We start from the raw sequence: 26,919 nt of genomic DNA on the forward strand, positions 1-26,919 counted from the left end.
GACAAGAAAGTCTATATTTTTCAACAACAGCAATTAACCCGCAAAAAGGGTAACCAGGATACAAAACCGCTTTTATTTATACAGTTTCGCAGCCGGGTGTACTGACGGCGCGGGGCCTCCCCTATTCACCCAAGGCACCGTTAACGGCGACCCCTTCTGGGATACGATTCGTGACGTACTTTCGCTCATTTTGTGCACAGAACAGCCGACCGAGGAATATTACGAATGCCACAAGCCCAAGCCTGTGTTGCTTCCTACCGCCTGTAAGTATATTTAAGTTGGTTGTAGTACTGCCAGCGGTTCAACAAGTTAATATATAAACCACTTTTTAAACGGGATGCGTGGTCTGTAGGCGCTGCCTGGTCAAACTGGCTGGAAAACGTTTCACCTGTAGCACCACTATATGCACAATGTCACATGTAATGGAATATTTATCTATTATTCACATGTAATGGAATATTCATCGTAAAGCGTTAATTTCAATAAATGTAAACTGCAATACCACTAAAATCTTGGCTTTTATACAAAACAAAAATTTAGTTTTCTGAGTTTTGCATAATTCCAATTATTTTTTGGAAATCGATTTAAATTGCTTTGTTAGCCGGGTAAATATGTGATTGGATCCCTCTTTTACGCGTGCACTTGTTTGTGATTATATGTAAATTTGAACTACTTTGGTGTCCAAGTAAATAGCCTCTTCCATTTTTTATATAAAACGTTTATCGATTTTGGGATAAAATACAGCAATATGCATTTCAGAACAGCCTCATAGCAGAGCTGGTTTTAACACAGTCAACATAGGTTAAACTTTAAAAATCCTCAAACCGTTGTATGACAGTTTTGCTTAAAAGCAATTAATCCCAACACGATTTTAGTGCACTATATTCTGAAAAACGGTGATCTATGACTGTCAGTATATTGGACCACAATACCATTTGCGTATTGTGCGTGACGCATACAATAAGCTATTAACTAATAAAATGTGTTTGTTATTTGTTGTATGCGTCAACCTTAATTTGCTTTCATTGTACATTTTTTCTAAATGAGATGTAAGCAAATAGAAAAAAAAAATAGAAAGCTTTACTATATTTTATTATAAACCAGACATGGACAAGCCGTTCGACTGGCATCCCAGTATCGTCGATGTTCAAATGCTAAAAGTGGGACAGCTGGTCATAGCAGCAGTCCCGGGCGAGTTTTCTACCATGGCCGGCAGAAGGCTGCGGGAGACCATTCAGAAGCGGGCAGTTGCCGAGGGAATGCCTGCAAACACCAAGGTGAAGTAGTACTCTAACTCAGGCCTGCTTGGACAAACCACGGCCCACCAAGCAATTTAATTCGCCGCGGCTTATTTTCCGTAAAACTTTTTATAATTTTTTGGAACTAATGGCTGGAGGTTGTATTTAACTTCGCTTTAATGCACCAAAGCCCTTACAGAAGTAGGTATCGTTTTCAATGTATTTTTTAAAAAGTAAAAAGACACTGATTCTAAGTAAATATATATTCTGATGCTTTATTTTACTCAGACATTTTGATTTTTAAAGCCGATAAAACTAGCCTGATTGGTAATTAACGTTAGCCTTCCTAATTCCGTAAAATCGAGTTAATTTACATTTTACGACCGAGTATTAACTGTGGTTCAAAATCTAAGGAACAGGCGATGACCATTTGAAAACAAGGTACAACTTGGTTCACTGTGCACCGAAAGCTACACATTCCTTTACATTAGGTCGAGAAACGAAATCACTAGTGTTACCAGAGTATTAGTCTGAACATCGTTCAATATTTTAATTTGTTTTTTTTTAACCGAACGACACAATTTTTTATAGATGGCGTCACAAAATGACGTCAAAGCGGCTCAAAAGATTAAAACAAATCGTAGGAAACCTTACGTGGTCGTTTATATATTAATATGCGACTGAAATCTTAGCTTAAATACGTTCAAGGAGATGGCGGGAGGGCGTGATGAAAAAGGGACACTGCTAAACTTATATTTAACCTGAACTAATAAGTGAGGAATCTCCCAATTATTCAAAAAACATTTTACGCAATATACGCTTTATGCTTGGCATATTACAAACCTGGGAAATTGCAAACTTCAATATGTTCCAGGTGGTTATCGCTGGCCTGTCCAACGTGTACAGCCACTACATGACTACTTTCGAAGAATACCAGGCCCAAAGGTACGAGTCGGCATCCACAATCTACGGACCGCACACTTCGCGGGCTTACACGCAGAAGTTTGAGTCCTTGGTAGAAAACCTGATAAGCGGAAAGCTAGGTAAGTGTGCTCTATTTTGTACTGTAGTTTGAAGCGTTTGTAGTTAAAAAGGCAAGTTTCAAAGCGATACGGAATGGTGATTTTGTTACTTTGTTCTGCAGACTTGTGTGCGTTGCAGAACGTTTGTGTACGAGTAAGGGCGGGTCCAGGTGGGCCATGTCAACTTCCCAAATTGTATTTTTTGTTATTATCTCTACCTTTATGCAAAAGTTTTCGATTTTATAGTACGAGTAACTCATTTAAAGAAATGGTTCCACCCAAAAGGCGCACAATTTTGCATATTTCCACCATTTCTATGTGTAAACAACCTATAGCGCCATATGGCCTCAGACTCTCAACAAAATGCAATTTCGGTATTTTTTTAGTTAAAGCAAATTTTGTGCCGTTTGCGCTCATATAATCGCCTTGATGAACTATAGCTATATGTTCATAAGGGCGATTATATGAGCTACATATATATTTTTTCAGCTGATTCCGGGCCCCACCCGGGATACCTTCATCTTAACCAATCACGACTCGCCCCATTACCTGCCCCAGACAAAACACCTGAAGGCGCAAGTTTTGGTGACGTAATTTCTGACGTCAACGCTACCTACGTGCCGGGAGATGTCGTCAGAGTAACTTTCCAGGGCGCTAATCCAAGACACAACCTAAAGGTATGAACAGGCAATTTTACATTTAAGCATCGAAATGTTTAGGGTTCTACACATCCTATATTAATACATGTAATTGGTCGAATTTGCTTTACGCTAGAAAGCGTATTTCCATTCAAATGTTAACCTAATATATTTTAAAAAAAGTACAAAACATCGAGTGAGATGTGTATAGAGAGTTAAACTTTCAAAGAAAAAACTTTGGGTTTTTTCACGAATTGTTAATGTAATATGCTTAATTGACGAGTCAACATATTAGGATCAAGCTCTGATTGACAAATGACTTAATACAAATAACACACTAAGGCAGTGTTTCTAAACCTTTTTCACTTGGGGGCGCACCTAGAGATATTTGAAAAGTTACGGCGCACATTGCGAGCCATTCGAGCGCGAAATTTTTTAGGTGTACCTGTATTTCTCTTAAATTGCTCGCCATTTTTATTATATAGGCCTTATAGTTGCATATATTTGCAGAGACTCCAGCCTTAAGACCAAAATAATGACGTCAACTTAGGAATAAAAGACAGTTAGGAATAAGGCGTAAAAATGACGAAATCGGAATCAGACCTAAATGGCCAAAATAAGGCCAATACAACCTTTTATCTAACCACAAACACCACCCATAACTAACACCAACTCCCCGAATATTTTTAACCCTAGCCCAATTGCTAACACCATCAACTACCGCCTATAAGCCCAAACAGAGGCAAAAAATCCAGGGCCAAAACAGCGGCGCCTAAATGTCGACAGCAAACGACCAATGCCAAAAATGTATCCCTCAATCATCCCATACCCTTTCGCTACAGTCCTGGGAGTAATTTTGTCTTATTCCGATTAATTTGGAGCTTAAATCGACATGTTTAGGTCTTATCTAGACTATTTTAGATCCTATTCTGTCGTGGTCATTCATGCGAATTTGGCGTTATTATGTCGGTAGTCTTAGTATTATGGTATTATGGATAATCTGCCTTAGATATTGTTGCTTTGTTGGTATTCTTGCGTTTTCTACTTGAAAGTACTGTGGAATCAATGGGCTAAGCCTAATAGAAAAAAATACATGTTTTATATGTTAAGTTGTTTTCCTTTTGCTCGCGGCGCACCTGGCAGCCTTCCATGGCGCACCGGTTGAGAAACGCTGCACTAAGGTTTCCCCGCAATGTATCCCGATAACGATGAATCCCGAATCTCGCTAGATGTAATTGAATTTATAAGTGTGCGGACTATTATAAGTGTGCGGTCACCTTCAGTCCCATCTTTGCGTTTTGGGTATAATACAATGACTTTCTCCTTTTTTAAGTTTTGTCATGGTGATTTCAAATGCACACCATAAGGATGTATAATATCTGGAAGTATTGTATTGCCGCAGATAATTTTCGGTAAAAAATACGGAATGCTTGTAAGACGGCCTTGAAAAACAGAAACGATGTACCAGGGCGTCACGACTCACAGTTTTGGACCCTCTAACTTAGATTATTACCACACTGTCAGGATATCTCATCTAATTAAAGACTATTTTAGCATCTAACACCAGTGTTGTAATGACTTAAGTCAATGACTTGACTTCAGTGCACTCAAGTCACTGTTTTCAAATGACTTGACTTGACTTAGGTCATTTGGGCAAAATTACTTCACTCAACCAAGTCTTTAGGAGAAATAAGTTGACTTGAGTCTTTTGGACAAATGACTTGGTTTGAAATGAAGTGTTTTGTATTTTATAAAATTGAGTATTTTTTGATAAAATTGATTTATCCTCTTTTTAGCAAATCAAACAAATTGTTTGCTAAATTTTGCGTTCTCCTTATTTTTTAATTCAGTTATTGTTCATAATCGTTGAGTTTAAAAATTATAATAGTTGTTCTAAACACAGTTAATGGTTTGCAGCTGGGAGCAACCTACTTGGAAGTTCAACAACAGACTGGATTAACGTGGACGACAATCCAAACCGACGCTGACTGGGAGACCCGCTTCACTTGGCTAGAGCGAAACGCAACGGTCATCGATGACGTCACACTTTTCGACAACCTGTTTGACGTCATGGCACACTTCACCGGCAAGAGGTTCGACCTTCGTCGAGCTCTGGAACTGAAAGATAGCGGGGCGTTTCCGAGCCGTGAGGAAATCGACCAAAATGGGTAAGGAACATTAAAATTTGACACTCAGCAGTTTAAAATGTCTTTCTAGAGTATCTAAAAAAATGGAATAGATTTAAAAAAGTCAAAAGGTGAAATAAAATTTTCACCTGAAATTGTTTAGCCATTAGGAATAAATAGGTGATGATAAAATCGGTCAATAGCTCGGGGATCTTTGCGAGCTAAGATTATCGCGAATATAAACACTACACATCTTATCTAACTGCGTTTCCCGAATTCCCACCTTTTACAAGTCTGTTGCTTTTCAAATGTTGTCTTACACCTGCTTACAATGGCATCATGTATTCTTTACGCAATGTCAATGTGGTTAGTAGTAGTTTTTAACCCATCATGTACTTGTGCAGGTTGCTCGAGACTTTGACAAGTCTGGGTCTTCTGCGCGACGAACCGAAACGGGAGTCACGTGATCCTAGGGCTGACGAAGGCGTGGAAAGTTACGTCACAATCGAGTGGACAATCCCGGCCGACACCAGCGGAATGTTTAGGATTGTTTATCACGGCGACAGCAAAGATGTAGATGAAAATGTGACACCGTTTTCTGGCAAGTCTAGCTCATTTACTGTGGGATAATTTCTGATGTTATTCACTGTTGTGTAAATACAGTTCCGTTTGTGGATCGCGTGACCCGATTAAACTAATTACACATCTTAAAATTATAAACGCAAATTGACTTTGTGTTCATTTTAAACAACAGACGATGACAAATGCTGTCGTTCATTGTATTGTATCCCTTTCGTTATTTCATGAAAACAAAGCTGCAAAATTTGCCAATTTGCATTTTTCTTACTGAAACAACGAAATCAGGGTTAGTAAATAACAAGAAAACTCGACGATTACTGTTTTTAACAAAAATCCTTGGCAAATCAAGGCAAGGAAGAATGATTACTATCCACAAAAAATTTCAAGTTAGTACTTTTACAGGAATGAATTAACATCTGTAAATTTCATTTGACGCGTTTTTTAAATAGCAGGAGCACAAAAAAGTATTATATATTAATAGAAACCAACCCCGTTTAAAGTTACTCTGAGCAATGTAGTTCTAACAACAAATCCAAACATAAGAGTAAGTCCTTTGGTGAAAAACTAGTTAGACACAAAATGGTGCTTGAATGACCAACGGGTGATTAAACATAAAATATTAAGTTCATAAGTATTCTATGACCATACACTAAACATTGATTTGTCTGCAAAGCAAGTATCAACAACAATAAGTAAGTCTGATTAAATTTAAAACACACTGCCTGTACTATGCTAGAACTACATCTGCACCAACCATATAACCCCTGACTTCGAAACTGTGATCATACCAACTTTCTGTTATAATTAAACCGACAATGAATAAGTTCGTAAGTGAGACCGAAATCGAGGAGCAGAAAAAAAAGCGTCAGGAAGAATGGGAGAAAGTGCGCAACGCCGATGATCCCGAGGAGGCGCCAGAGGTCCCCTACGACCCAAGATCCCTGTTCGACCGACTACAGGAGCAAAAGGACAAGAAACAAAACGAATTTGAGGAGAGCATTAAGTTTAAGAATCAGTTTCGCGGCATTAACAAGACAGAGTCCGATTTCCTTAACCAAGTCGCCACCCAAGCGGGTTTGCTGGAAAAACAAAAGCGCGATGAAGAAAAGCGAGAACTCGATGAGTTCCGCAAAGTCGCCATGGTCGTGAAACTTATCGACCCACCCGCCGAAAACAATAATCCGCTGCCGGAAAAAGAAGTTAAGTTGTCTAACGCGCAACCTGCAAAAAGAAAATCAAACAGCTCCCAATTAAAACTCATACAAAAATGTGTAAAGCGGAAAAGTGACACCGTTCCGGAGAATAAATCTGGTAAAAAAGCGCTCCTTAACCAAGATCCTAGCACTAATAATAACAAATCAAACAGCGTTGCCAGCGAAAAAGCAAAAGTTATGTCAACTTCCTTGCTAGGTTTGTCTAGTTATGCTTCTGATAGCGAGTCTGAAAATGATTCCTGATTTTTTGTAAAAGTTACATTTATTCAAATTGTTCTGTTGTTTATTATCCAATCAAAGCCAAATATATGTTGAAATAAAGACTGCCTTTTCTACAATATTTCAATTCTGTTTTTCTGAGTTAGCTCTTGTCAAACTATTGCCAGGCAAAAATTTTATGAAAAAGTTTTATTCAATTTTCTAATTAATACAAAACTGTGATTGTATCACGACTTTGATAACACTTTTTAAACAGTTTATAGCACATGAAAAAAAAAACGTTTTAATAGCACATTTTATATTACAAGCACAGTTAAATATTTTACTCTCAAAATGAAAAAGCAAAAGGAAAGTTTTTTGACAACAAATAAATGAAAAACATGCACCAAAAAATATAAGTTAAATTACTTGATTACATTTTAAGGTATATGTTTACAAACTTAACAATTCAGATTAAACTCAATTAAATCATACCACTGACGAAAAATATAAAATTAGAATAAGAACACTTTTTACTATATTTTTTTGTTTTATTTCACCGATCATTAAAAAAGTCATTCATTTGTCATACCGTCAATTTATTAACCATTCACCATTTGTTTGTAATGCTTTCGTCTGAAAAAGCACACAGGGTGATCCACTTCGCACTTGAACACTTTTTTTGCGATTTGCACAACATGTGTGTCATTTTCGAATGCAAAATCAGACAAGACTTTAAAAGTGTTAGGATCAGGGCAATATTTGTCAGCATAGCTTTCACCTAAGGTAACTAGAAAGTGATTGTCAATAAATAAGTGCATGATTAATCTGTTCTGAAGCCCAGCGTTTTTGTCAAAGTGATGGTAATCGTTGCATTCCTCAAATTCATCAAGTTCTAGTGGCTTCATGTCAAACAAAAGCTGTGGTCGCCAGTGGTCTGATTCTTCTTTGGCACATTCATCGTTACAATAGGTCCCAGTCCAGGGCGTTATCCCTGGACCTTGCTTTAGCAACTTTCCTGTTGTTGGTGCGACACTTTAGTTTTATAGACTTATTTCTTGGTTACAAATTGCCACACAACTGTAATCTTTTTTCTCTTGCCCTATCTTATATTAACCCATTTGAGCAATGGTTACACTAGGCATGAATAAATTGGAACTAAAACAAAGTGTAAGAAAATAAAAAGTATATATTAGAACTATATAAATCATGCTAAATAATGTTGGTTATTTTTTACCTTCTGCATCCAAAACGGTTTTCTTGTGCCTCTCTATGTAATATTGACCAGATTTGCCAACAGCTTGTCTTATTCGGTAAACACATGTTGGCTCAGTATGGGGAACCATAAGGTCAAACTTCATGGGGCCAGTTGTATGCCAACCCGGATCGACAAAGTGTAGTTCCCCCTCCAGTTCAACCTAGTTAAGTTAAAAAAACACCCAGAATGTCACAAGTCCTTTGAAATATATACATTATTTGGTATTATGATGACAAACAATTTATTTTAATCTCTGTAAAAAGGATTGTGTGTTGAACCTGGTATATGGCACTTCCTACTGTAGCCCACATACTATGTTTTCTTAGTAAACTAAGTCCTCTTACTACTTGAGGAGTGCTTTTGTTTTTTTGCAAATACTTCCATCTTACATTGAATGTGGCCACTATAGTGATTTTACAATGAAATTTTTCATATATTGAAGTGTTTTGGCAAAAAAAGGCTTGAATCAATGCTACAAATCAAAGAATCTCAACCATGTGATTGCAAGAAAAACTTTTCATATAATAGTAGGAACATATAATGGTAAAACATATCTGACGCTTTTGTAACCAGAAAGGTAATTACTGACAAGCTCATTGCAACACAAATACCTACCCAGGGCAACAAATGATGATGTGACCGCGTGAAACCATCAGTGATAGGCTTATAGAATGCTCCTTGAACGCAAAAGACTTTGTAGCCAAGCTGTTTTAGCAACCACATAAACAGGTAGTTGAGCTCATAGCAAATTCCACCACCTCGCTGTGTCACTATTTTCTCATAAAACTTCTCCACATCCAAGGCACTATAGGGCCCACCGTGCAATGAAAGGTTAGAATAGGGAACTGTAGCTTTGTGTGCAATAGAGAGCGCTTTCAAATTGTCAAGATTCGGTTCCAGCGAGCCATTATAGTTAATTCGGTCCAAATAATCTTTCACGTTCATGTTATATCTAAATACAAGCCTATCTTTAATTTCTTCAACTCCACATTTCAAAACTGTTGAACTTGAAAAACAGAGTCAACAAGGAGGAAAAACTTGACCAAATGTTAGGCAACATAACGTATATCCCAGGCAGGATAAGGCATAACGTTATGCAGCTGCAGCTATTTATTTATTTGGGTTAGGGTTGATCAAGTATTATTATATTTGTTTTTCTAGGTCAATAGAAGGGCAAAACACACCTAATATTATTTGAATTGTTTTTTATCCTTGGCAGTTGCTGCATTAAGTATTACGCCATAGATTATCCTGCGTTGGACTCAGCCTTAGATAACCAGTTGTTATCTAAGGGGTTTCCCCGTTGTGACAAATATTTTACCCAGAAAAAAATTATTTAATAACCAAATATTTCTTTACGTTAGGGTTTCCCAAACTGTCGTCTGCGGACCTTTGGTGGTCCGTGGCGATATGACAAGAAATTATAAAGTCACGCATATACGTTGTACAGTACCTTTCAACAATTGCCGCAGATATCCACGCTATCCAGTGTAGTCAAAAAGTTGTTTACGAAATATTCTCGTATTTTTTGTGTATGACGTAATCATATATTCCTATCGCCATTCGAAAAAATACAGACCCAGACTTTCCATGGACTTCGACTTACGAGTTTGCCTTTCACAAATAACTTGTGGGGGTATGGGTCAGGATTAATGAGTCTTCATTTATATAATTGCCAAGATGAATCGACCACACTCCTACAAGATTTGAGATGGCCTGTCTTCGTGAGGCCATTCAGGTCCAATTCTTTCATTTAGTTCAGATACATGAACAGTCAATTTTTGCTGTCTTCAGTCGAAGCTGTAAAAGCCTCTCTCTGCACTAGGCAGTACTGGGTGATACTGGTTGATACTAGTTGATACTGGTTGATACTGGTTGATACTGGTTGATACTGGTTCAGTCACAAAAGCACTCAAGTTTGCTGTCTGAGTAGAAGCTATAAAAGCCTCTATCTCTCTCTCTCTCTCTTTTTTTTGGTTTATATTGATTGAACACGCTATTTATAGACGAGAATCAGTTAAGAAAATTTCTGCGATAAAGAAAGATTTACGTCATTAATTCTTATAATACTTAACAAAATATCACGTGATAACAAGGCGTGGTCTAAACCTTTTTCTCTCGACTCTTATAGACGGAAATAATATTTTTGTCCAAATATGGCTTGAACAAAAGCGCTTCGCTCTACATTGCGACGTAACTGGCGTTCGATTCTAAAATAATGGATTGTTGACAATAAGGCGAATTTCAAAACAAAGCGCTCACATTAAACGGATATACGTCACATCACATACAGCTCTGACGCATAAAAATTGGTGTAACAAGGCATTCGTTGCAAACTCTAGCAAGAGATATCGGCAATGGAATTTAAACAAAAACTTTCATGACGCAACATTAAGGCGATAAAACAAAGAATTAATTTGATGTGCTGACGTGTTGCAACAAATACTCCCTTTGCAAAGGTTTTGCAGTCATTTCGAATATATAGGAATGACATTCTTTTCCAATTGTTTTCGTGTGTTGTGTTTCAGCTGTTGTGAAATGCTTATGGAGCATTGGACGCGAAATTGTCCGATCATTCAACGCATTTGCGCAATTGTTTTTGGTTCGATTCCTGATTCCTCGAGAAAATTTTCGTTTGTGCCTGAACTGGCAAGGAGGATTTTGATGTCAGCGTTCGCTGGTTGCTTGAAATGTGTTTCATCGACACGCCAGAGCAGTTTGCTGTGGCTTTTTTGCTTTTCAGGAAATCTGTGCGGCTTGCAGGTGAAAATCCCTGCGCGGTGCGTTGCAATTCTGACGTCACCAGGAAGCCGTTGTTTTGCGCGTTGCATCTCGATCTATCGCTTTGTCCAACGCTTGTTGTGTTTGTTTTCTGAAATTTCAAAATATTTTTCCGGCAGATGTGTGTTCGAAATTATCTGTAGCAACACTCAGTATTCAAGTTATTTATATTTTGGTTATAGACACACATATTTTCTATACTTATATATATATATATAGGCGCGACAGGTTACACTTAAAGTTTGAGACAATTAATTACTGCAATTTGTAATTACTCACGTTACATCTTTTGCGATTCAATACAAAATTAAATTCTATTGTTTTTTAACATTGAACAACATTTCCTTCAAAAATTTGCATTTTTTTTAGTTTGCACAATTCGTTCAATGTAAGTTTTAAAATAACGACGCATCACAAGAAAATACGCTTTGAAGTTGCTGCTTATTCACTATTGCTTTCAACAAAAGGCAGGAAATGGGGTGTTCCTAAAGTTGTGATTTGAAAGCTAATGTTTCGCGTGTGGATAAATCATTATGCTTGATACGAGATGTTTAAACTCGTGTGTAAACGCGGCTGCGTGATGAGAGAAAAACAGACAAAAACCCAAAACGTACCAAATGTTTAAAAGAATTCGGAAATTTAACACGAAATTATTTCGTGCACAACAAAATTAAATCATGATTCACAAGTTTAACGCGTTGATTTCAAACTATTGAGCTCCAAGCACAAAATTAAGCTCTTTTAACATTTATCAAAATATCGTGCAATCGATGTTTAAGCTTAGACTTCATAGATATAGACTATACATAATTTGCGAAATGCGATACATAATGGTTTAATAAAAAGTCGCATTAAAACAATTTACAGACCTTTCAGTCGATATTTTTACTTATTATATATATAATTTTGTTTTTTTGTTTTTAAATGTATAATAGATTTTTCACCTGATAAACTAGGCAGAATCAGTTATTGTGAAATCCATAATTCCGTTTCGTTTTCCATGATTCCAAACAGTGGTGATGTCTTTATCGGCAACGCTTGTTTGTATTTCGTGTTACGAATTCCAAGCAAATGCTTTGCTGACGCTATGGAGCGTCTCTTCACGTATCTTTCGATGAGATTATTTTCTTCTAAAGCTGGCTTCTTGCAAGTTCCAAACATGACAGTTTTTAGGCGGCCGTTTGTAGGTGGTCCATACAGATTAAGGCACATATTTTTTCTTTGAGCTTCGTTTCTTCAGTCTTCTTGGGAAAGTAGTTTGCAGGTGGTTCGTTCGTCACACGCGGGCATCAATTTATAGGGGATGGGTCAGATTAATGAGTCTTCATTTATAGAATTGCCAAGATGAATCGACCACACTCCTACAAGATTTGAGATGGCCTGTCTTCGTGAGGCCATTCAGGTCCTGTTCTTTCCTTTAGTTCAGATACATGAACAGTCAATTTTTGCTGTCTTCAGTCGAAGCTGTAAAAGCCTCTCTCTGCACTAGGCAGTACTGGGTGATACTGGTTGATACTAGTTGATACTGGTTGATACTGGTTGATACTGGTTGATACTGGTTCAGTCACAAAAGCACTCAAGTTTGCTGTCTGAGTAGAAGCTATAAAAGCCTCTATCTCTCTCTCTCTCTCTTTTTTTTGGTTTATATTGATTGAACACGCTATTTATAGACGAGAATCAGTTAAGAAAATTTCTGCGATAAAGAAAGATTTACGTCATTAATTCTTATAATACTTAACAAAATATCACGTGATAACAAGGCGTGGTCTAAACCTTTTTCTCTCGACTCTTATAGACGGAAATAATATTTTTGTCCAAATATGGCTTGAACAAAAGCGCTTCGCTCTACATTGCGACGTAACTGGCGTTCGATTCTAAAATAATGGATTGTTGACAATAAGGCGAATTTTAAAACAAAGCGCTCACATTAAACGGATATACGTCACATCACATACAGCTCTGACGCATAAAAATTGGTGTAACAAGGCATTCGTTGCAAACTCTAGCAAGAGATATCGGCAATGGAATTTAAACAAAAACTTTCATGACGCAACATTAAGGCGATAAAACAAAGAATTAATTTGATGTGCTGACGTGTTGCGACAAACTCTTGAGAATTGAGAATTTACGCAAAAAGAAGCAATGCCATCCGTCCCATTGATGTTGTCAGTTTTGTAAATATATGAAATTCGGCTTTATTTATTTTTTTGCGTTGTATTGCGGTCCGCGAAAAAACAGATTCACAAATAGTGGTCGGTGGTCCAAAAAAGTTTGGGAAACCCTGTCTTTGGTGTAGCCTATTATGCTTTCCATTATGACGCAACTTTGTGACGCCATCTCTGAAGGTGTTGATGCGTTTTGCTAAGAAAATTATTTTACTTTCAACCCTGCTTCAAAGCACTTACACCGTGCACAGCTCGACTGTATACGTCGTTCATTCCGAACACGTAATTTCCGCCGCGTTTAGTAATTTGTTATTTGAATCGGAAACATCCTGTCTTGTGTCATTTTATTCGCATTTACCCAAAAGAGTAATCGACACTAACTTATTGGTGTTGGTTTAGTGCCGACATTACTGTCTTGTTATTATGCCAGAGTTCTATCAGTTAAAGTGTAAGCATTCTGGAGTTGCTGTTTGTTTACCGTAAATATTGTCAGAATTGTGAAGTCTCCCACCAGCCGGAGGCATACTGCTCGGCAGTGCACATACTTGTATTTCTTGATACACGAAACTGCAGGGCTAAACAGGTTTTGTGAAGGCTGCTGGCTTATGCTGGTTTATGCTAGGCTTCAGCGACTCTGTCGTAAAATTGCGACTCTGAGAACGGCAATCAACTTACACCAGGGGTGTCCAACAACGCGACCTAATAAAAATCACGCGACCTAATAAAAAATGGCACGCAGGCCCTCCCCAAAAAATACTAAAATTATTATTTAGCCAATTGCCAAAATAGCTCAATTGGTTATTCAGCCAATTGTCAGAAAATACTAAGTTTGTTATACAGCCAATTGCCATTGTTTGTTCACAATATAAAACAATCGCGGCAATCACGACAACAACAATTACTTTTGATATAGTAACTGTTTGTAGGCTAGCATTCACATAATATTATATAGCTTGGTGTGAAGAAACAAGAAGTCAGCTCACCGAAAGACACTTTGATGTAGTGATGCGCATTTCTACTATAGACAGTTCTTTTTTTCAAGTTTAAATAAACGTTCTTATTTTTGGTAAAAAAACACTTTTATGATTAAAAAGAAATCGGTTACGAAACTTTGGCACGGGAAGAAGTTATAAAATGAAAATTGGAACGCCGGCATGTTTGAGTTGGACACCCCTGACTTACACGAATAGCTCCAGGATCCAGTACTAATGGACAGCATAATAACCACTGCTGTCTGTCATGTATTTTGGCTTTTGTCAACCTTTTTAAAGCAAAACGCTAAGCCATAGACTCATACAGCATCTAGCAGAGGCTTGCTAACAGTCAGTGATTAACGCCTCCGTGTAACATATTCCAGCTTTAATATGACCACGAGAAAACTGCGATAGCTCACGTCAAAACGTTTGGTAAAAAAATATTTAGAATATTAGCAACAAATTAACGTCCCTATAAAACTTCTGTAGCGGATTCTCATCGATCCACATTGGTGTCGCCATGTAGCTTACTCTTTCATATTTTTTAAATAACCTATTATACGACAGGAATGGCGAACCACTGATGTTAAACAGGTTTTACTAAGTATTTATAACAGGGCACTAATGTTAAAATGCTTTCCTTACAGCATTTAACTCTCGCCAAATTCATAGCATGAAAAGATTTATCGTAGATCTAAAGCTTAATTAAATACGCTTGAAATTAAATTGTCTTAATAATCTTATAGATTATAGCCAAGGATAATATTTTTTGTTTAACATGTAGGCTAATTTAATGTAAGATTAACTGGTGTGTTTTTCATTAATAGGTCTCGTACGTGACTCAGTATAAAATATAAAGGTTGGCCGATCCTGGTATATGATTATTCCTTTTAGTCGTTTTTTGTTTAAAGTCTCAGATTTTTTACTTTTGCAACCAGACCCTTAATTGACCGACTTAACGGGCGACTATTGTAATCCTAAACGGACGGTGATCTAGTCCTCTTGTCAGGTCTTCAGTTAGCCTAACCATTCACGAAACTTAAATAGGGTTGGTGTACAGCAATTCACTCGTAGGGATCGGGATGCCACGTTACTCGGAAAATGTTCCATTCTACTTAATGAACTTCTCGATATTTTTTATAGAACTGCAGTGGTGTACTTTTAAGGAAAAAATCCTCATATTGATGACAGTCGATGTGTATTGTGTATTTGTTAATGGTAACTTTACAGTAGGCTAGGCTAAAACCACTTGCAGAAAATGCTAGTAAGCGTGCCGAAATCTATTTACCTTTTCTTGACCACTTGGCGAAGCCAACACGTGCCATAAAGTGGGATTTACGTGCTTGTATACCTCTAAATAACTAGAATAATCAACCAAGTAACTTCAAACGCTGTTTCGCTTAACATGTAGGGCATAAAGGCAATTCATCTATACGTTGTTCCAGCGGCTGAAAAAGTTCGGTGTATGCCAAAAAACTGCCATTGAACGTTTTGCGGACAATCTTAACTAAATTCTAATCGTCGCGAAACGCTGCATGTTCGAATATCTGGTCATTGTTGGGATTCAAGCATTTCTTAACGCTGTAAGCCTTACCCCAAGCTAATAACACCATTCCGGCGTCTAGTCCCAGATCCACACGCCATTTTGCATTAGATGCCCAGGGTCTGACTGTAAGTTTCCAAAGGAGTCCTTAATGTTACAAAGCTTTTCTGTGTTCATGCTGAACTTAAATTGTAAGCCCCAATGGTCGGATTCGAGTTTGGCGCATTCTTTGTCGCAGCAGCCACTTTTAACCCCCGACAAAGCAGGACTCGCAGTTTTAGAACTTAAGTATATAAGCTATATATTCCAAATAAACAAGTCAGAGAAATCTCGTTGCAAGTACGGTATTGGAAAGAAATGCTTTTTTTCTCATTCCAAAATCATCCTTGTGGGAATGTTAGATGAACAGGAAGACAGTTGACGTTTTGGTTCAACCAAATATACAAGATATTCTGGGTAGCACAGAAACTTTTAAGATGCCCGTCCATGGGGATTTTAAAGGCACCGGTAATGTTATTAAACCAGAAAATGGGTATATCAACATTTTTCTAAATGCAACCTTACCTAATCATTTTAAAAATATTTCAGAAAAAAGTGACCAATCAGGAAAATTTTGACAAAAAATATTTTTTTGTAAATTCTATGGTTTTCTTCACCTTTTAAAATATTCTTCTATCATGAATAGAAACATGTATGTTCTGCATATTTTCAGCTATTAACCAACTCATTAACACATCAAATGAAATAGTTATGGCCGTTTTGACCTCTGTGTGACCTTTAAGGTGAGGTAGCCAGGTCAGTTAAGGAGGTAACTCCCAAAATCCACTTTTTGATGTTTTTTGATGTTTTGTCAACATTTTAAACCCTCATTTTTTAATTGAAAGAAAAAATGTTTTTCTGCCCACCCTAATGTATGTCAACAACTCGGTAATTTTAGTGTGAAGTTGCTACGATCAACTGTGTCCAGTCATGTTTGTGTGCAGACCATATTTTTGCGCGCTCGCTTCGGTCAATATTTCAAAATGTTTACTAAAATTAAAAAACAAATATTAAAAAATTGCTTGCATTGTCTTGTTTAACTATGAGAAAATGATTCTAGGAGTCACTTGGCTCACTTTGGGGGGAATTTAAAATTTTGGCGAGGAAATTTGTTCCAGCGAGGAATTGGGGAGAAAAAATGGATGAAAATAGCTCCCCTTTTCATTATTTGATATTTAACACATATAACTAGCCCTATAACCAGTGTTCCCTCTAAGGTGCGCAACTGCGCAATTGGGCAGCCACACCAGACAAATTGCGCGGTAAATTTGCTTTTGCGCACTCACATTATTCTCTAATTAAAACTAAAATAACTTCATTGTTACAACAGTTTGAGCTTTTCGCATTGGCGTTCTTTCGTTGATGTTTGTAGCTATCTAAAAGCAATTAAACAAATCAAATCCGCATTGACAATTGTGACGTAATAAATTACTTCGTATAATCGTTTTTCATCATCCATGCTGTGTATGTTTTTTTATCTCACTTAATTTCTCTACAGATACAGCTGTGGGGTCAATAATGGCCCTCATAAATTGACAAAATCATCTTGATAAATGCAAATGAGCGAATAGTTCGTGATTCGTGATTGTGCGCTAAAGGCCTCAATATTCATTGTTTTTATTTAAACATGAAGCTCATGGTTCACATTAGCAATGAATAACACTTTGTAAATACGTTATTTCGCTCGGTAAAATTGTTCTTTGAATTTTTGTAATTGTACCCAAATTTGTAATATTCACTGTTATCTCTGAGATAAATCATAAAAACACACCTTGCAGTTGCACATCATATCCATATGTTATGAAATTTTGGCAATATTCCTTTTTGCAATTTTTTGGGGAGGAATTAACAGTGTTTGAGTCTTTAGGGAAGAAATATGAAAAAAACTTTTGAGGACCACTGGTTTATACTTTTTTGGCTGCACAGAATATTTGTACACTTAATTACTTCTGTACGATATTTCTGCATGGCGTGTTTGGCAATTGCTTTGAACGTGCGTGTTAAAAACGAAAATAAACTCGATGCGTGACATGCCGTCTTACAACTTTAAGGGTATGTCACGTCCAAATATGCTTTCAGGCGAAAACATTAGTTCAAGTAGCGAGAACATACGTTGAACAACCGTGGAATATTATGCTATACAACAGGGCTTCCCAAACTGGTGGTCGCGACCCCGCAAGGGGTCGCGTAACGAACTTCAGGGGTCGCAGAGGGTATACCAAGTTTTCAGAAGTTTAATTCGAAACACGGTTGCTAAAACTGGTGTAGTTACGCAAAACATATTCTACGTAAATAGGTTGAGCTCTGTTACTAAATAGTGGGACTTCGTAATTGACAGCGGACGAACGTTATCACGTGGCCGGTTTATGACGCAATAACTCTGCGGGTCGGGAGGCTAGCAATGTTACTAAAAACACAGTTCTAAAGCAGTGCATGCTAGTAGCTAAATATTAAAAAACTAAAGCAGTGCATGCTAGTAGCTAAATATTAAAAAAATAATCAATGGATAGGTGGTTAAAAAAATCGAACGATAAGGGTAATAAGCCTACGGCAGATGGTGTTGAAGCAGCGGTAGAGGCAGATACAACAGCGACTTGCACATTGAAAAAGCGCAAGTTCAATGAGAAAAACGAGGCTAGTCATGCCAAAAAGAGAATGTATAACGAAAGTTTTTTGCAATATGGTTTCACTTTCATTTCGGAAAACAATGAACACCGTCCATTTTGTTTGATTTGCAATCAAGTGTTGGCAAGTGAGAGTCTTAAGCCTGCGAAGTTGAAACGACATCTATAAACCAAGCATGATTCTCATAGCAACAAGCCTGTGGAGTTTTTTCGTCGCTTACTGCGAACATCGGAAAGACAAAGACAATCATTTGAAAGTGAATTTGTAAATGAAGGGAAGTATACAAGAGCATCGTTTGAGGCTTCCTTGTTGATTGCAAAAAGCAAGAAACCTTACAACTTTGGCGAAGAACTAATTCTACCAGCTGCAATTAAAATGAGCGCAATTGATCACGGCAAAAAAGAGGCTAATGAAATGAGAAAAAATTCATTGTCAAACAATACTGTGTCAAGGCGAATTTCCGAAATCAGCGAAGATCAACGCGAGCAACTCATTCTACGAATTAAAGAAAGCCGTAAATTTGCCATTCAACTTGATGAGTCGACGGACATTACCAATATGGCATATCTTTTGTCATATATTAGATACATTTACAATAACGACATTCACGAGGATTTACTGTTTTGTCAACCATTGCATGAACGTACTACTGGGATGGATATTTTTCAAAAAGTTGATGACTTTTTCACGGAAGTGGGGCTATTTTGGACGGACTGTGTTGGTGTGTGTACTGACGGAGCTGCTGCGATGACAGGACATACAGCTGGGTTTCATGCACGAGTGCGCGCTGTGAGTGATACGCCCATTACTTTTGCACACTGCATGATTCATCGAGAGGCCTTAGTAGCTAAAAAAATTTCTCCTGATCTAAATGCTGTTGTGCAAAATGCTGTGAAAATTATCAACTTATTAAGAGTCGTGCACTCAATACCCGTATTTTTGCAAATTTATGTGGTGAAATGGAATCGGAGTTTAAGACTCTTTTACTGCATTGTGAAGTAAGGTGGCTTTCAAAAGCCAAAGCTTTAAAAAGGCTATTAATGTTGAAAAATGAAGTCGTGATTTTTTTAACGGAAAAAAATTCAGACTTGGTCTGCTATCTTCGCAATGACAGCTGGCTGTTGAAATTATGCTATTTGTCAGATTTGCTTGAAAAGCTGAACGAACTTAATTTGTCCCTCCAAGGAGAAAACACCAATATTTTTACACTGAAATCTAAAATTGAAGCGTTCATCAAAAAATTAAACATCTGGAAACAAAAGGTTGAAACTGATTCATTTGAAATGTTCTCATCAACAGAAGAGTTTTTGGCTAACAATGATGTGGAATCAAACGTTATTAAGCCTCTTGTAATCGACCATTTGTCATATCTGTTGAAACAGTTTCAGAAGTATTTTCTTCCAGAATTGAACAATACCAAATTAGATTGGATCCAAAACCCATTTGCAATGCAAAAACAAAGTACCGAGCACCTCACTCTTAAATCTCAGGAAGAGCTTGCTGATCTATCTTCTGACTCGAAGTTGCGGCTTGAATTTTCTGGAAAAAAGGTTCACACTTTTTGGCTTAGCGTTAAAGCGGAATACTGACTCAGCAGTAACCGCACTCCTACCGTTTGTCTCAACGTATCTGTGCGAGTCAGCGTTTTCAACATTCACAGCAATCAAAACAAAATACCGTTTCAGCTTGAGTAACATTGAAACCGCCTTGAGGCCAGCATTAACAAACATTGAGCCAAGGCTGGATTTGCTTTGTAGCAGAAAGCAGTCGCACCCATCACATTGAATTATTATGTTTGTTTTTTTGTTTTATTTGCAATAATTAAGCTACCATCGTGTAATCGTAATGTAGTAACCTTTGAGCATCTGTAGCTTGTTTTCAGTTTCTGCCTTTCAATAATTATCACAAATGCATATTTCGCACTGTTTATCATTTTAACCGTGAAGGGTCGCGAAAAATTTTAGGAGATTAAAAGGGGTCGCGAGCGAAAAAGTTTGGGAAGCCCTGCTATACAACAATTGTTTTTCGTTCCATAGTTAGAATATTAGCGGTTTAATAATATTTAAATTACTTACAGTTACAGGCCATCGAGTAAAGTTATTAATCTGACTTTAAAATGGAGGAAATGAGTGTAGAAAAGTATTTGAATCGGATTTGTTACACTGGTTCCCTTGATATAACAGTAGCTACTCTTAAAGCTCTGGCCCTGGCTCACATAAAGCACGTCCCCTACAGCAATGTGCAACTTTTTGGCGGCCCACATATCCATCTGGACCTTAAGCTAATCTACAATAAAGTTGTCACTTAAAAAAATGGTGCCATTTGCGTCGAGATAAATGCACTGTTCATGTGGCTGCTTAAAGAGTTGGGCTTTGACGTTCATTGTGGACAAGGATGTTTTTGGGTGTATGACAAATTCACTCCACCATTCAACCATCTGATACTTCTGGTAAGTGTAGTTGTTTGGTTTATTTAATTCGTCTAAAGATAAATTCGTCTTACTCCTCCTGAAGGAATACAGGTATAATGAAAAGCACCGTAATGTGATGATGTTTTATTGTAACGTTGTTAGGTTACATGTAAAACAAATAGCAAATTACAAATGGCAAATTGTATCAAATCCCATACAGTAGGTATCATTTCGACGCTTGGAAAATTTTTTTAGGCGTTGATATTCTAGCTACGTCTTACTACAACCACTAACCGTCTTACTACAACCTCTATAACTTTTACTTTAAAAAATATTCCCGATTCTATTGTAGATATTAATCAGCGGAGAATACTACTACTGCGATCCAGCCTGGTTGACAACTGTTCCCATGAAATGTGTATCAATGATGCCCCACGTCGCTACCCACGGCATTTACAGGTTGAGAAACATTCCGGGCAAAGACGATTCTTGGTTTTACGTTGAGCGCCACAAGAAAACTGTTCTGGATTCGAAAGGTATTTGTTTTATAGTGATGCGCTTTTTCTAATTAACTATCAAAATACCTCTGGTTAAACATTATCCATTTGAGAGAGGTTGTTTATTAAAGTATGCTATATTAAACAATCACCCGGTTCGATTTGTTTTAAACGCTTGTAATTCGGGGCTTTAAAGCGTCTGTGTTAGAACATGTGTTAGAAATGTTGTGCTTCAAGCGAACTGTGCAACAACTGGAAACAGTTGAACAGCGAATGCAGACTAATCAATAATCATGCTTTGGTATGAAATATGATAGCCAGAAACAGCATTATTCACCAGTACAGCAAACATGTATAATTAAATACATTTCCTAAACCCAGAAATAAAGCCATTTCTGACGTAATTTTACTTGTTGAAGTGCGCTTTTTCTAATTAACTATCAAAACACCTCTGGTTAAAGAAATATGCAATTAAGAGAGGTTATTTAACAAAGTAGGCCCCTATAGCCAGTAGCATTTCGGGTCATCTCAGTTTTTTGTTGAATGTGTATAATAAAAAATGTGGCTACTTTTTCAAATGTGGCTACTTTTTTTTTTCACCGCATTGCTTTTTGACTTAAATATTCACCTTTTTTGAAGGAAATGTTCTGAAGCAAGGTCCAGGAGTGCCGGGTGCAAAGAGCGGCTACTGCAATGAGGAATGCGCGAAAGCGGAATCTGACCACTGGAGTTTCATTAACAACTTTAGCATGAAGCCGGTAAAGCTTAGTGACTTCGAGGACTCTTGTGAAATCATACAATCAAACCCCAACCACTCACTACAGAATGAAGTGTGTATGCTACGTATAGAAGCTGAAATGGTATACATAGCTGTGGAAAAATGTTACAGTATTAAGAAATGCGTGGATCCCAACACTGACCAGATATTGAAGCAGGTTGAATTTCAAGATGACCAGCATGTGGTCGATGTTGCCCGCAAAGTGTTCAAATGCAGTTTGCAACATAAGCCGAACTTTTTCAGCCGCCAAAAGAAGAAACATGAAAGTGCGTAGACATCGCTGGTGCGAAAATGTAGCCTACCTTTAAATCAGGGGTTCTTAAACTTGGGTCCATGGACGCCTCTAACTTCAGGGGGTCCATAAAGGTCAAATTTAAATATTAGCGTATGTTAAGAAGTAATCAAATTTTCGAAGAAACTAATTTAATTAAAGCTAAAACATTTTTACACTAAATGTATTTATATTCCATTTTACTTAAATCATCTGTACATTTCTGAAAGTGAAAAAGGTCTGTTTGATTGTGTCCTCACTTTATGACGTCATTTTTGAAAAATTGTTGCCTACCGTGGTCCACGCGAAGCAAAAAAAAATACATTAGTTGTTGTCGTGATGCCTATACAGTTACATAAAGATTTAAGCAAAATATTCAAAGTATTTGTAAAATATGTTTAGCCTTACTGCACCTTGTGTTGCAACACCGCCATTTTATGTCACCCGCTTGTTTGATGTAATTTATTTCTAAATCTTGTTTTGGTGTAGTAGTTTTTGAAGGCATGTCTACAAGCGTTTATGCGAGTAGCATTGCTACTAGACACTCATGTCGTTAAAACGGCTTGTTATTTTACCAAATCTGTACATAATTACCATGAACGTTACTGTGCACATCGAATGATAAAAATTTTACATTGCATTGGTTGAAAATGGTCGAAAATAAAACAAAGTGGTGTTTTAAAAAAATGGATTTAAATGATTGTCAGCTTTCAGCAAATGCAAACAAAGTTTACCACAGTGAGGTACCTAACCTTTTAACAGCAAAAAGTGGCTACTGCAATGGGTAATGCGACAAAGCAAAATCTCACCACTGGAGTTTCGTTTACAACTTCAGCGTGAGACCAGTAAAGCTTAGTGACTTCCAGGACTCCTGTGGAATCATAAAATCGGATCAAAAAATAAAAGGGCTGTGCGCATAAAAATTAAAGGTGAAACTATTTGTAGTATGGAACTTTCTAAAATGAAAATTTTTCCGACTTAATCTATACATAGTCTTTTCTCTGATGTATTCCGTCTTTTATGATACACATATAAAAACAAAAGAATTAGAAATATATGCATATTGTATTTTGTGTGTGCGCAATATGCCACGTCTTCTTGTAAATTAAAAGGTTTGCCAATTTAAACCAAACAAACGCTTTCTTTGCGCTTCGCGGGTTGCTACTTTTTTAGTATAAATTAGACCTATTTTAATTGCATTAAACATTTTGGTCCGACCCTGTTTAAGAGTGCTTTAAACCCACGCGTTTCTATAACAAAATTTTTATGGAAACTTATTACAGCCCGCGAGAAATTGCTATATGTTTGGTTTGGCCCGCGACTAGCAAAAGGTTACCGACCCCTGGTTTAGAAGCTGAAGTGCTATATATAGCTATAGAAAAAAAAAGTTATAGTAATAAGAAATGCGGGGGTCCAACAATGACTAAAAATTGGAGCAGGTTGAATTTGGAGATGACCAGCATTTGGTCGAAGACATACCAGAACAAAAAAAATTAGCAGCGCTTAGCGTAATCCACATATTGAACTTCCACACAACTGGTGGGCTACACTTAAGGCAACCTAATACACCACGGCATATTTTTGCATTTTCGTTTTGTTGATGGTTTACATTCGTGTGGAATTACTTCCGCTTTCTGCTTCTGTCAACTATCGAATTTTGGTAAGAATTTACCAGCTACTGCAGCAATTGTTCCATGGTTGTTTTAAAACAGCCTTTCTTAACCTGGGATAAATTTACCCCTGGGGGTAAATTTCAACACTTTGGGGGGTAAATTAGCTATCAATCAAAATATGCACATCAGCTGACGAGACAGAAAAATAGTGCCAGCTGTAGGTATTGGTAGCATAGTTTCCTAGAACTGTTTTTTTGAAGCTAGCCTATAGTATCCTACCGGTATTGATTTTTTATCGCCTTATATCGATAACGTAATGCTTCGCTAATTGATCATTTTTTTAGTTTCTTGCCAATATCCTTATCTCTCAGTTACTTTATTAATACGTCATTTACTGTTTGAATAAATTAGGTTCTTCGGCAATCACGGCATAGATTAAGGTAGTGGTCTCCAACCTGTGGGTCGCGACCCCAAGTGAGGTCGCCTAAAGTTTTTGTGGGTTCGCCATAACTCGCCATATTCGTAATGTTTTAGTACGATTTTTAGGTGCCTGTTCTGCTGCATTCTAGCACTTGTTTTAACATTGCCTATAATTGTCTCCAAAATGGGGTCGCAATGTAAATTCTGATTACATCTTATTTCAATTGGGTCGCTTATTTCAAAGATTGGAGACCACTGGATTAAGATAACGTGTCTGCGAGCAGTTTTGAAAGTTCCGATTCACTTTTTGAAATTTCAGTGCTGGTTATACATGTGATAGCCTAATTTTGTCACTGGGTACGGCTTAACTGGCCAAGTTATCATTGACTGATTATTATAGTCTGTAAAAGTAACAAAAAATGTAATCTTAAAAATGGCATGTCCCAAAATAAGAGAAAGTACCAGAAAAATGATTTTAATTTGGATTTACATATCTTGTTGAGAATGGTCTTTAAATTCCTCAGTGTGTCTCGTAAGTGGAAACATTTTTAAACAGTACCATGAAACCGGCTCCTTTAAAAAGGCACCTAGCAAATTATCATCCAATTATGATGAGCAATATCTGGAGTTTTTTAGTCAAAACTGTCCAGTTTGAAATGAAAAAAAATAGACCAAACTGGAATCTTTTGACAACAACTCGTTGCCAAAAGCAAGGGAGCCCGTCGCATTGATTATACCTGATGATATTTGTTACTTACCTGTTTCTAATAGATGAGAACTATTTTATATAATTGGGGGTAAATATTTTGGAGCATAATGGTTGGAGGTTGTAGTAAGACGTAATAAGAATATCAAAGCCGATACAGAAGTAGGTATCATTTTGAAAGTTTCGAATAACTCTTTATTCATTTTCAACATAGAGAGAAGTCACTGATGGTAAGTGTATATATAGTGCAAAGGCAGACATCAGAAAGAAGTAAACGTGGATAGATACATAATCTAAACCGGGTGTGCGGCGATTAGAAGGTAGGTCGCCGATAGCAGATAAGGCCATCCACGTGATCAGATGTTGAAAAGATAGAGTGGTATAGAAGCTTGGTCTGCGTTAATTTCCGAGTTGTGCCGTGTTATTTCTACGGTTTCCTTAATCAAAAGACGACGCCAACACCGACTTGTCGCAAGAATCTTAGGGTTTTTAATATCGATTTTGTGACCAGGATTTTGATGCAAATGCCTTGCCACGTCTATGTCCTGCGTGGATCGTGATGAAGGGTCGTGGTTGTCCATACGCACTTGGGGGGGGTAAATCTAATATTCATCTTTGTTAAAGGGGTAAAACATACAAAAAAGGTTAAGAACCCCTGTTTTAAAACAATAACACAACAAAAGGCAATGGTTTGAAAGATTTTTTTATCGTTGAGGAGTTTTTGTTTTGGCGGCAATTTAACGTAAATCTCTTCCTACCTCATACTGTGGTTATTCTAATAAACTAAAGATTTACATGCTAAAAGGTGACCTAGAATTTGGAAGAGTCAGTAAGTTTCAATATTCTTACAAATACATAAGCGGAGATATAAACGTTTAAAACCAAAATCGGTTAAAACGCACCGGTAATTCTAGCGTGTTGTCGTTGTCATATTTGAAGCGGAGTGCTCGCACTTTTAGAAATATTTGGTATTTATTCAGTTACATAATGTCGAGAAATTTTTTGACAGTAGGCTATCTGTAAAATATGTTTAGCCTTACTGAACCTTGTAATGCCACACCACTATTTTATTTCATTCCATTGTTTAAGGTACTACTCAAAAAATCAACACGACACTCCAGAAAAAGAAATTTTTTTGTGCAATAACGTTTTCAGGCAACCTTCATTTTCCAAACCAAGCTTAACATACACAATAATAATAACTAGGGCCATTTTTATTTTAACCTAAAAAAAAATTTTTGATTTTATTTTGATCAAATTTTAACTTTATTGTAAATTTTAACTTTATTTTAACCTATAAACCTCTTAGAAACAGTTCCCTAGGTGCTTAAAACAACTTTATTCTTTAATTCGTGGACAGACGAGCTCCTTAAAAAAATTTACCTTCATTGACTTTTGCGGGCCCTAATAATAATAGTGCGTACAATGTACACATTTTCTGCATGGCGTGTTTGACAATTGCTTTGAAATAGGAAGGCGAAAGTATTAGTTCAAAGTAGCGAGAACATACGTTGAACAACCGTGGAATATTATGCTATACAACAATTGTTTTTCGTTCTATGTTAGAATATTAGCGGTTTAATAATATTTAAATTACTTACAGTTACAGGCCATCGAGTAAAGTTATTAATCTGACTTTAAAATGGTGGAAATGAGTGTAGAAAAGTATTTGAATCGGATTTGCTACACTGGTTCCCTTGATATAACAGTTGCTAACCTTAAAGCCCTGGCCCTGGCTCACATAAAACACGTCCCCTATGCCAATGTGAATCTTTTTGGCGGCCCCCACATCCATTTGGACTTGAAGTTAATCTACAATAAAGT

The 26,919-nt window shown here is 37.1% G+C and overlaps 3 protein-coding genes across 4 annotated transcripts in view; 2 read left to right on the plus strand and 1 right to left on the minus strand.

Annotated features, from left to right (window-relative positions):
* LOC146138710 (uncharacterized) overlaps positions 1-5,654 on the plus strand; it is a 38,448-nt gene extending 32,794 nt beyond the window's left edge. Inside the window, exons 29-34 of the mRNA XM_083394657.1 lie at positions 85-263; positions 1,105-1,277; positions 2,113-2,287; positions 2,750-2,937; positions 4,816-5,066; positions 5,429-5,654. Coding sequence (XP_083250783.1) covers positions 85-263; positions 1,105-1,277; positions 2,113-2,287; positions 2,750-2,937; positions 4,816-5,066; positions 5,429-5,654 — 1,192 coding nt within the window. The remainder of the gene's footprint in view (positions 1-84; positions 264-1,104; positions 1,278-2,112; positions 2,288-2,749; positions 2,938-4,815; positions 5,067-5,428) is intronic.
* A 629-nt stretch (positions 5,655-6,283) lies between these two features.
* Positions 6,284-7,151, plus strand: LOC146138711 (PSME3-interacting protein-like). Its single transcript, XM_083394072.1, has one exon. It carries the CDS (start codon positions 6,419-6,421, stop codon positions 7,058-7,060), a length of 642 nt encoding a protein of 213 aa, XP_083250198.1. The 5' UTR covers positions 6,284-6,418; the 3' UTR covers positions 7,061-7,151.
* Positions 7,152-7,576: 425 nt separating this feature from the next.
* Positions 7,577-9,378, minus strand: LOC146138712 (arylamine N-acetyltransferase, liver isozyme-like). 2 transcript variants are annotated; one of them, XM_083394165.1, is made up of 3 exons: positions 8,889-9,378; positions 8,253-8,433; positions 7,577-8,033 (listed from the first exon to the last, which is right to left on the minus strand). In XM_083394165.1, the coding sequence occupies exons 1-3, from the start codon at positions 9,216-9,218 to the stop codon at positions 7,618-7,620; spliced, it is 927 nt and encodes a 308-aa protein (XP_083250291.1). In that variant the 5' UTR covers positions 9,219-9,378; the 3' UTR covers positions 7,577-7,617. The 2 variants fall into 2 exon arrangements, with proteins under 2 accessions (XP_083250291.1, XP_083250292.1); XM_083394166.1 differs by lacking the exon at positions 7,577-8,033 and adding an exon at positions 8,041-8,173.
* Between the last annotated feature and the right edge of the window lie 17,541 nt (positions 9,379-26,919).

The sequence above is a fragment of the Ascidiella aspersa genome, chromosome 7, assembly GCF_963924565.1.
Source record: "Ascidiella aspersa chromosome 7, kaAscAspe10.2, whole genome shotgun sequence".
NCBI classification, from domain to species: Eukaryota; Metazoa; Chordata; class Ascidiacea; order Phlebobranchia; family Ascidiidae; genus Ascidiella; species Ascidiella aspersa.

Bases quoted from the DNA above. Each gene is read 5' to 3' on its own strand.
- LOC146138711 (XM_083394072.1), top strand. From the start codon at position 6,419: ATGAATAAGTTCGTAAGTGAGACCGAAATCGAGGAGCAGAAAAAAAAG.
- LOC146138712 (XM_083394165.1), bottom strand. From the start codon at position 9,218: ATGAACGTGAAAGATTATTTGGACCGAATTAACTATAATGGCTCGCTG. The intron at 8,434-8,888 runs GTAGGTATTTGT...TAACTTAACTAG, and splicing joins ATCATCATTTGTTGCCCTGG to GTTGAACTGGAGGGGGAACT. The intron at 8,034-8,252 runs GTAAAAAATAAC...CACCAACAACAG, and splicing joins AACCGTTTTGGATGCAGAAG to GAAAGTTGCTAAAGCAAGGT.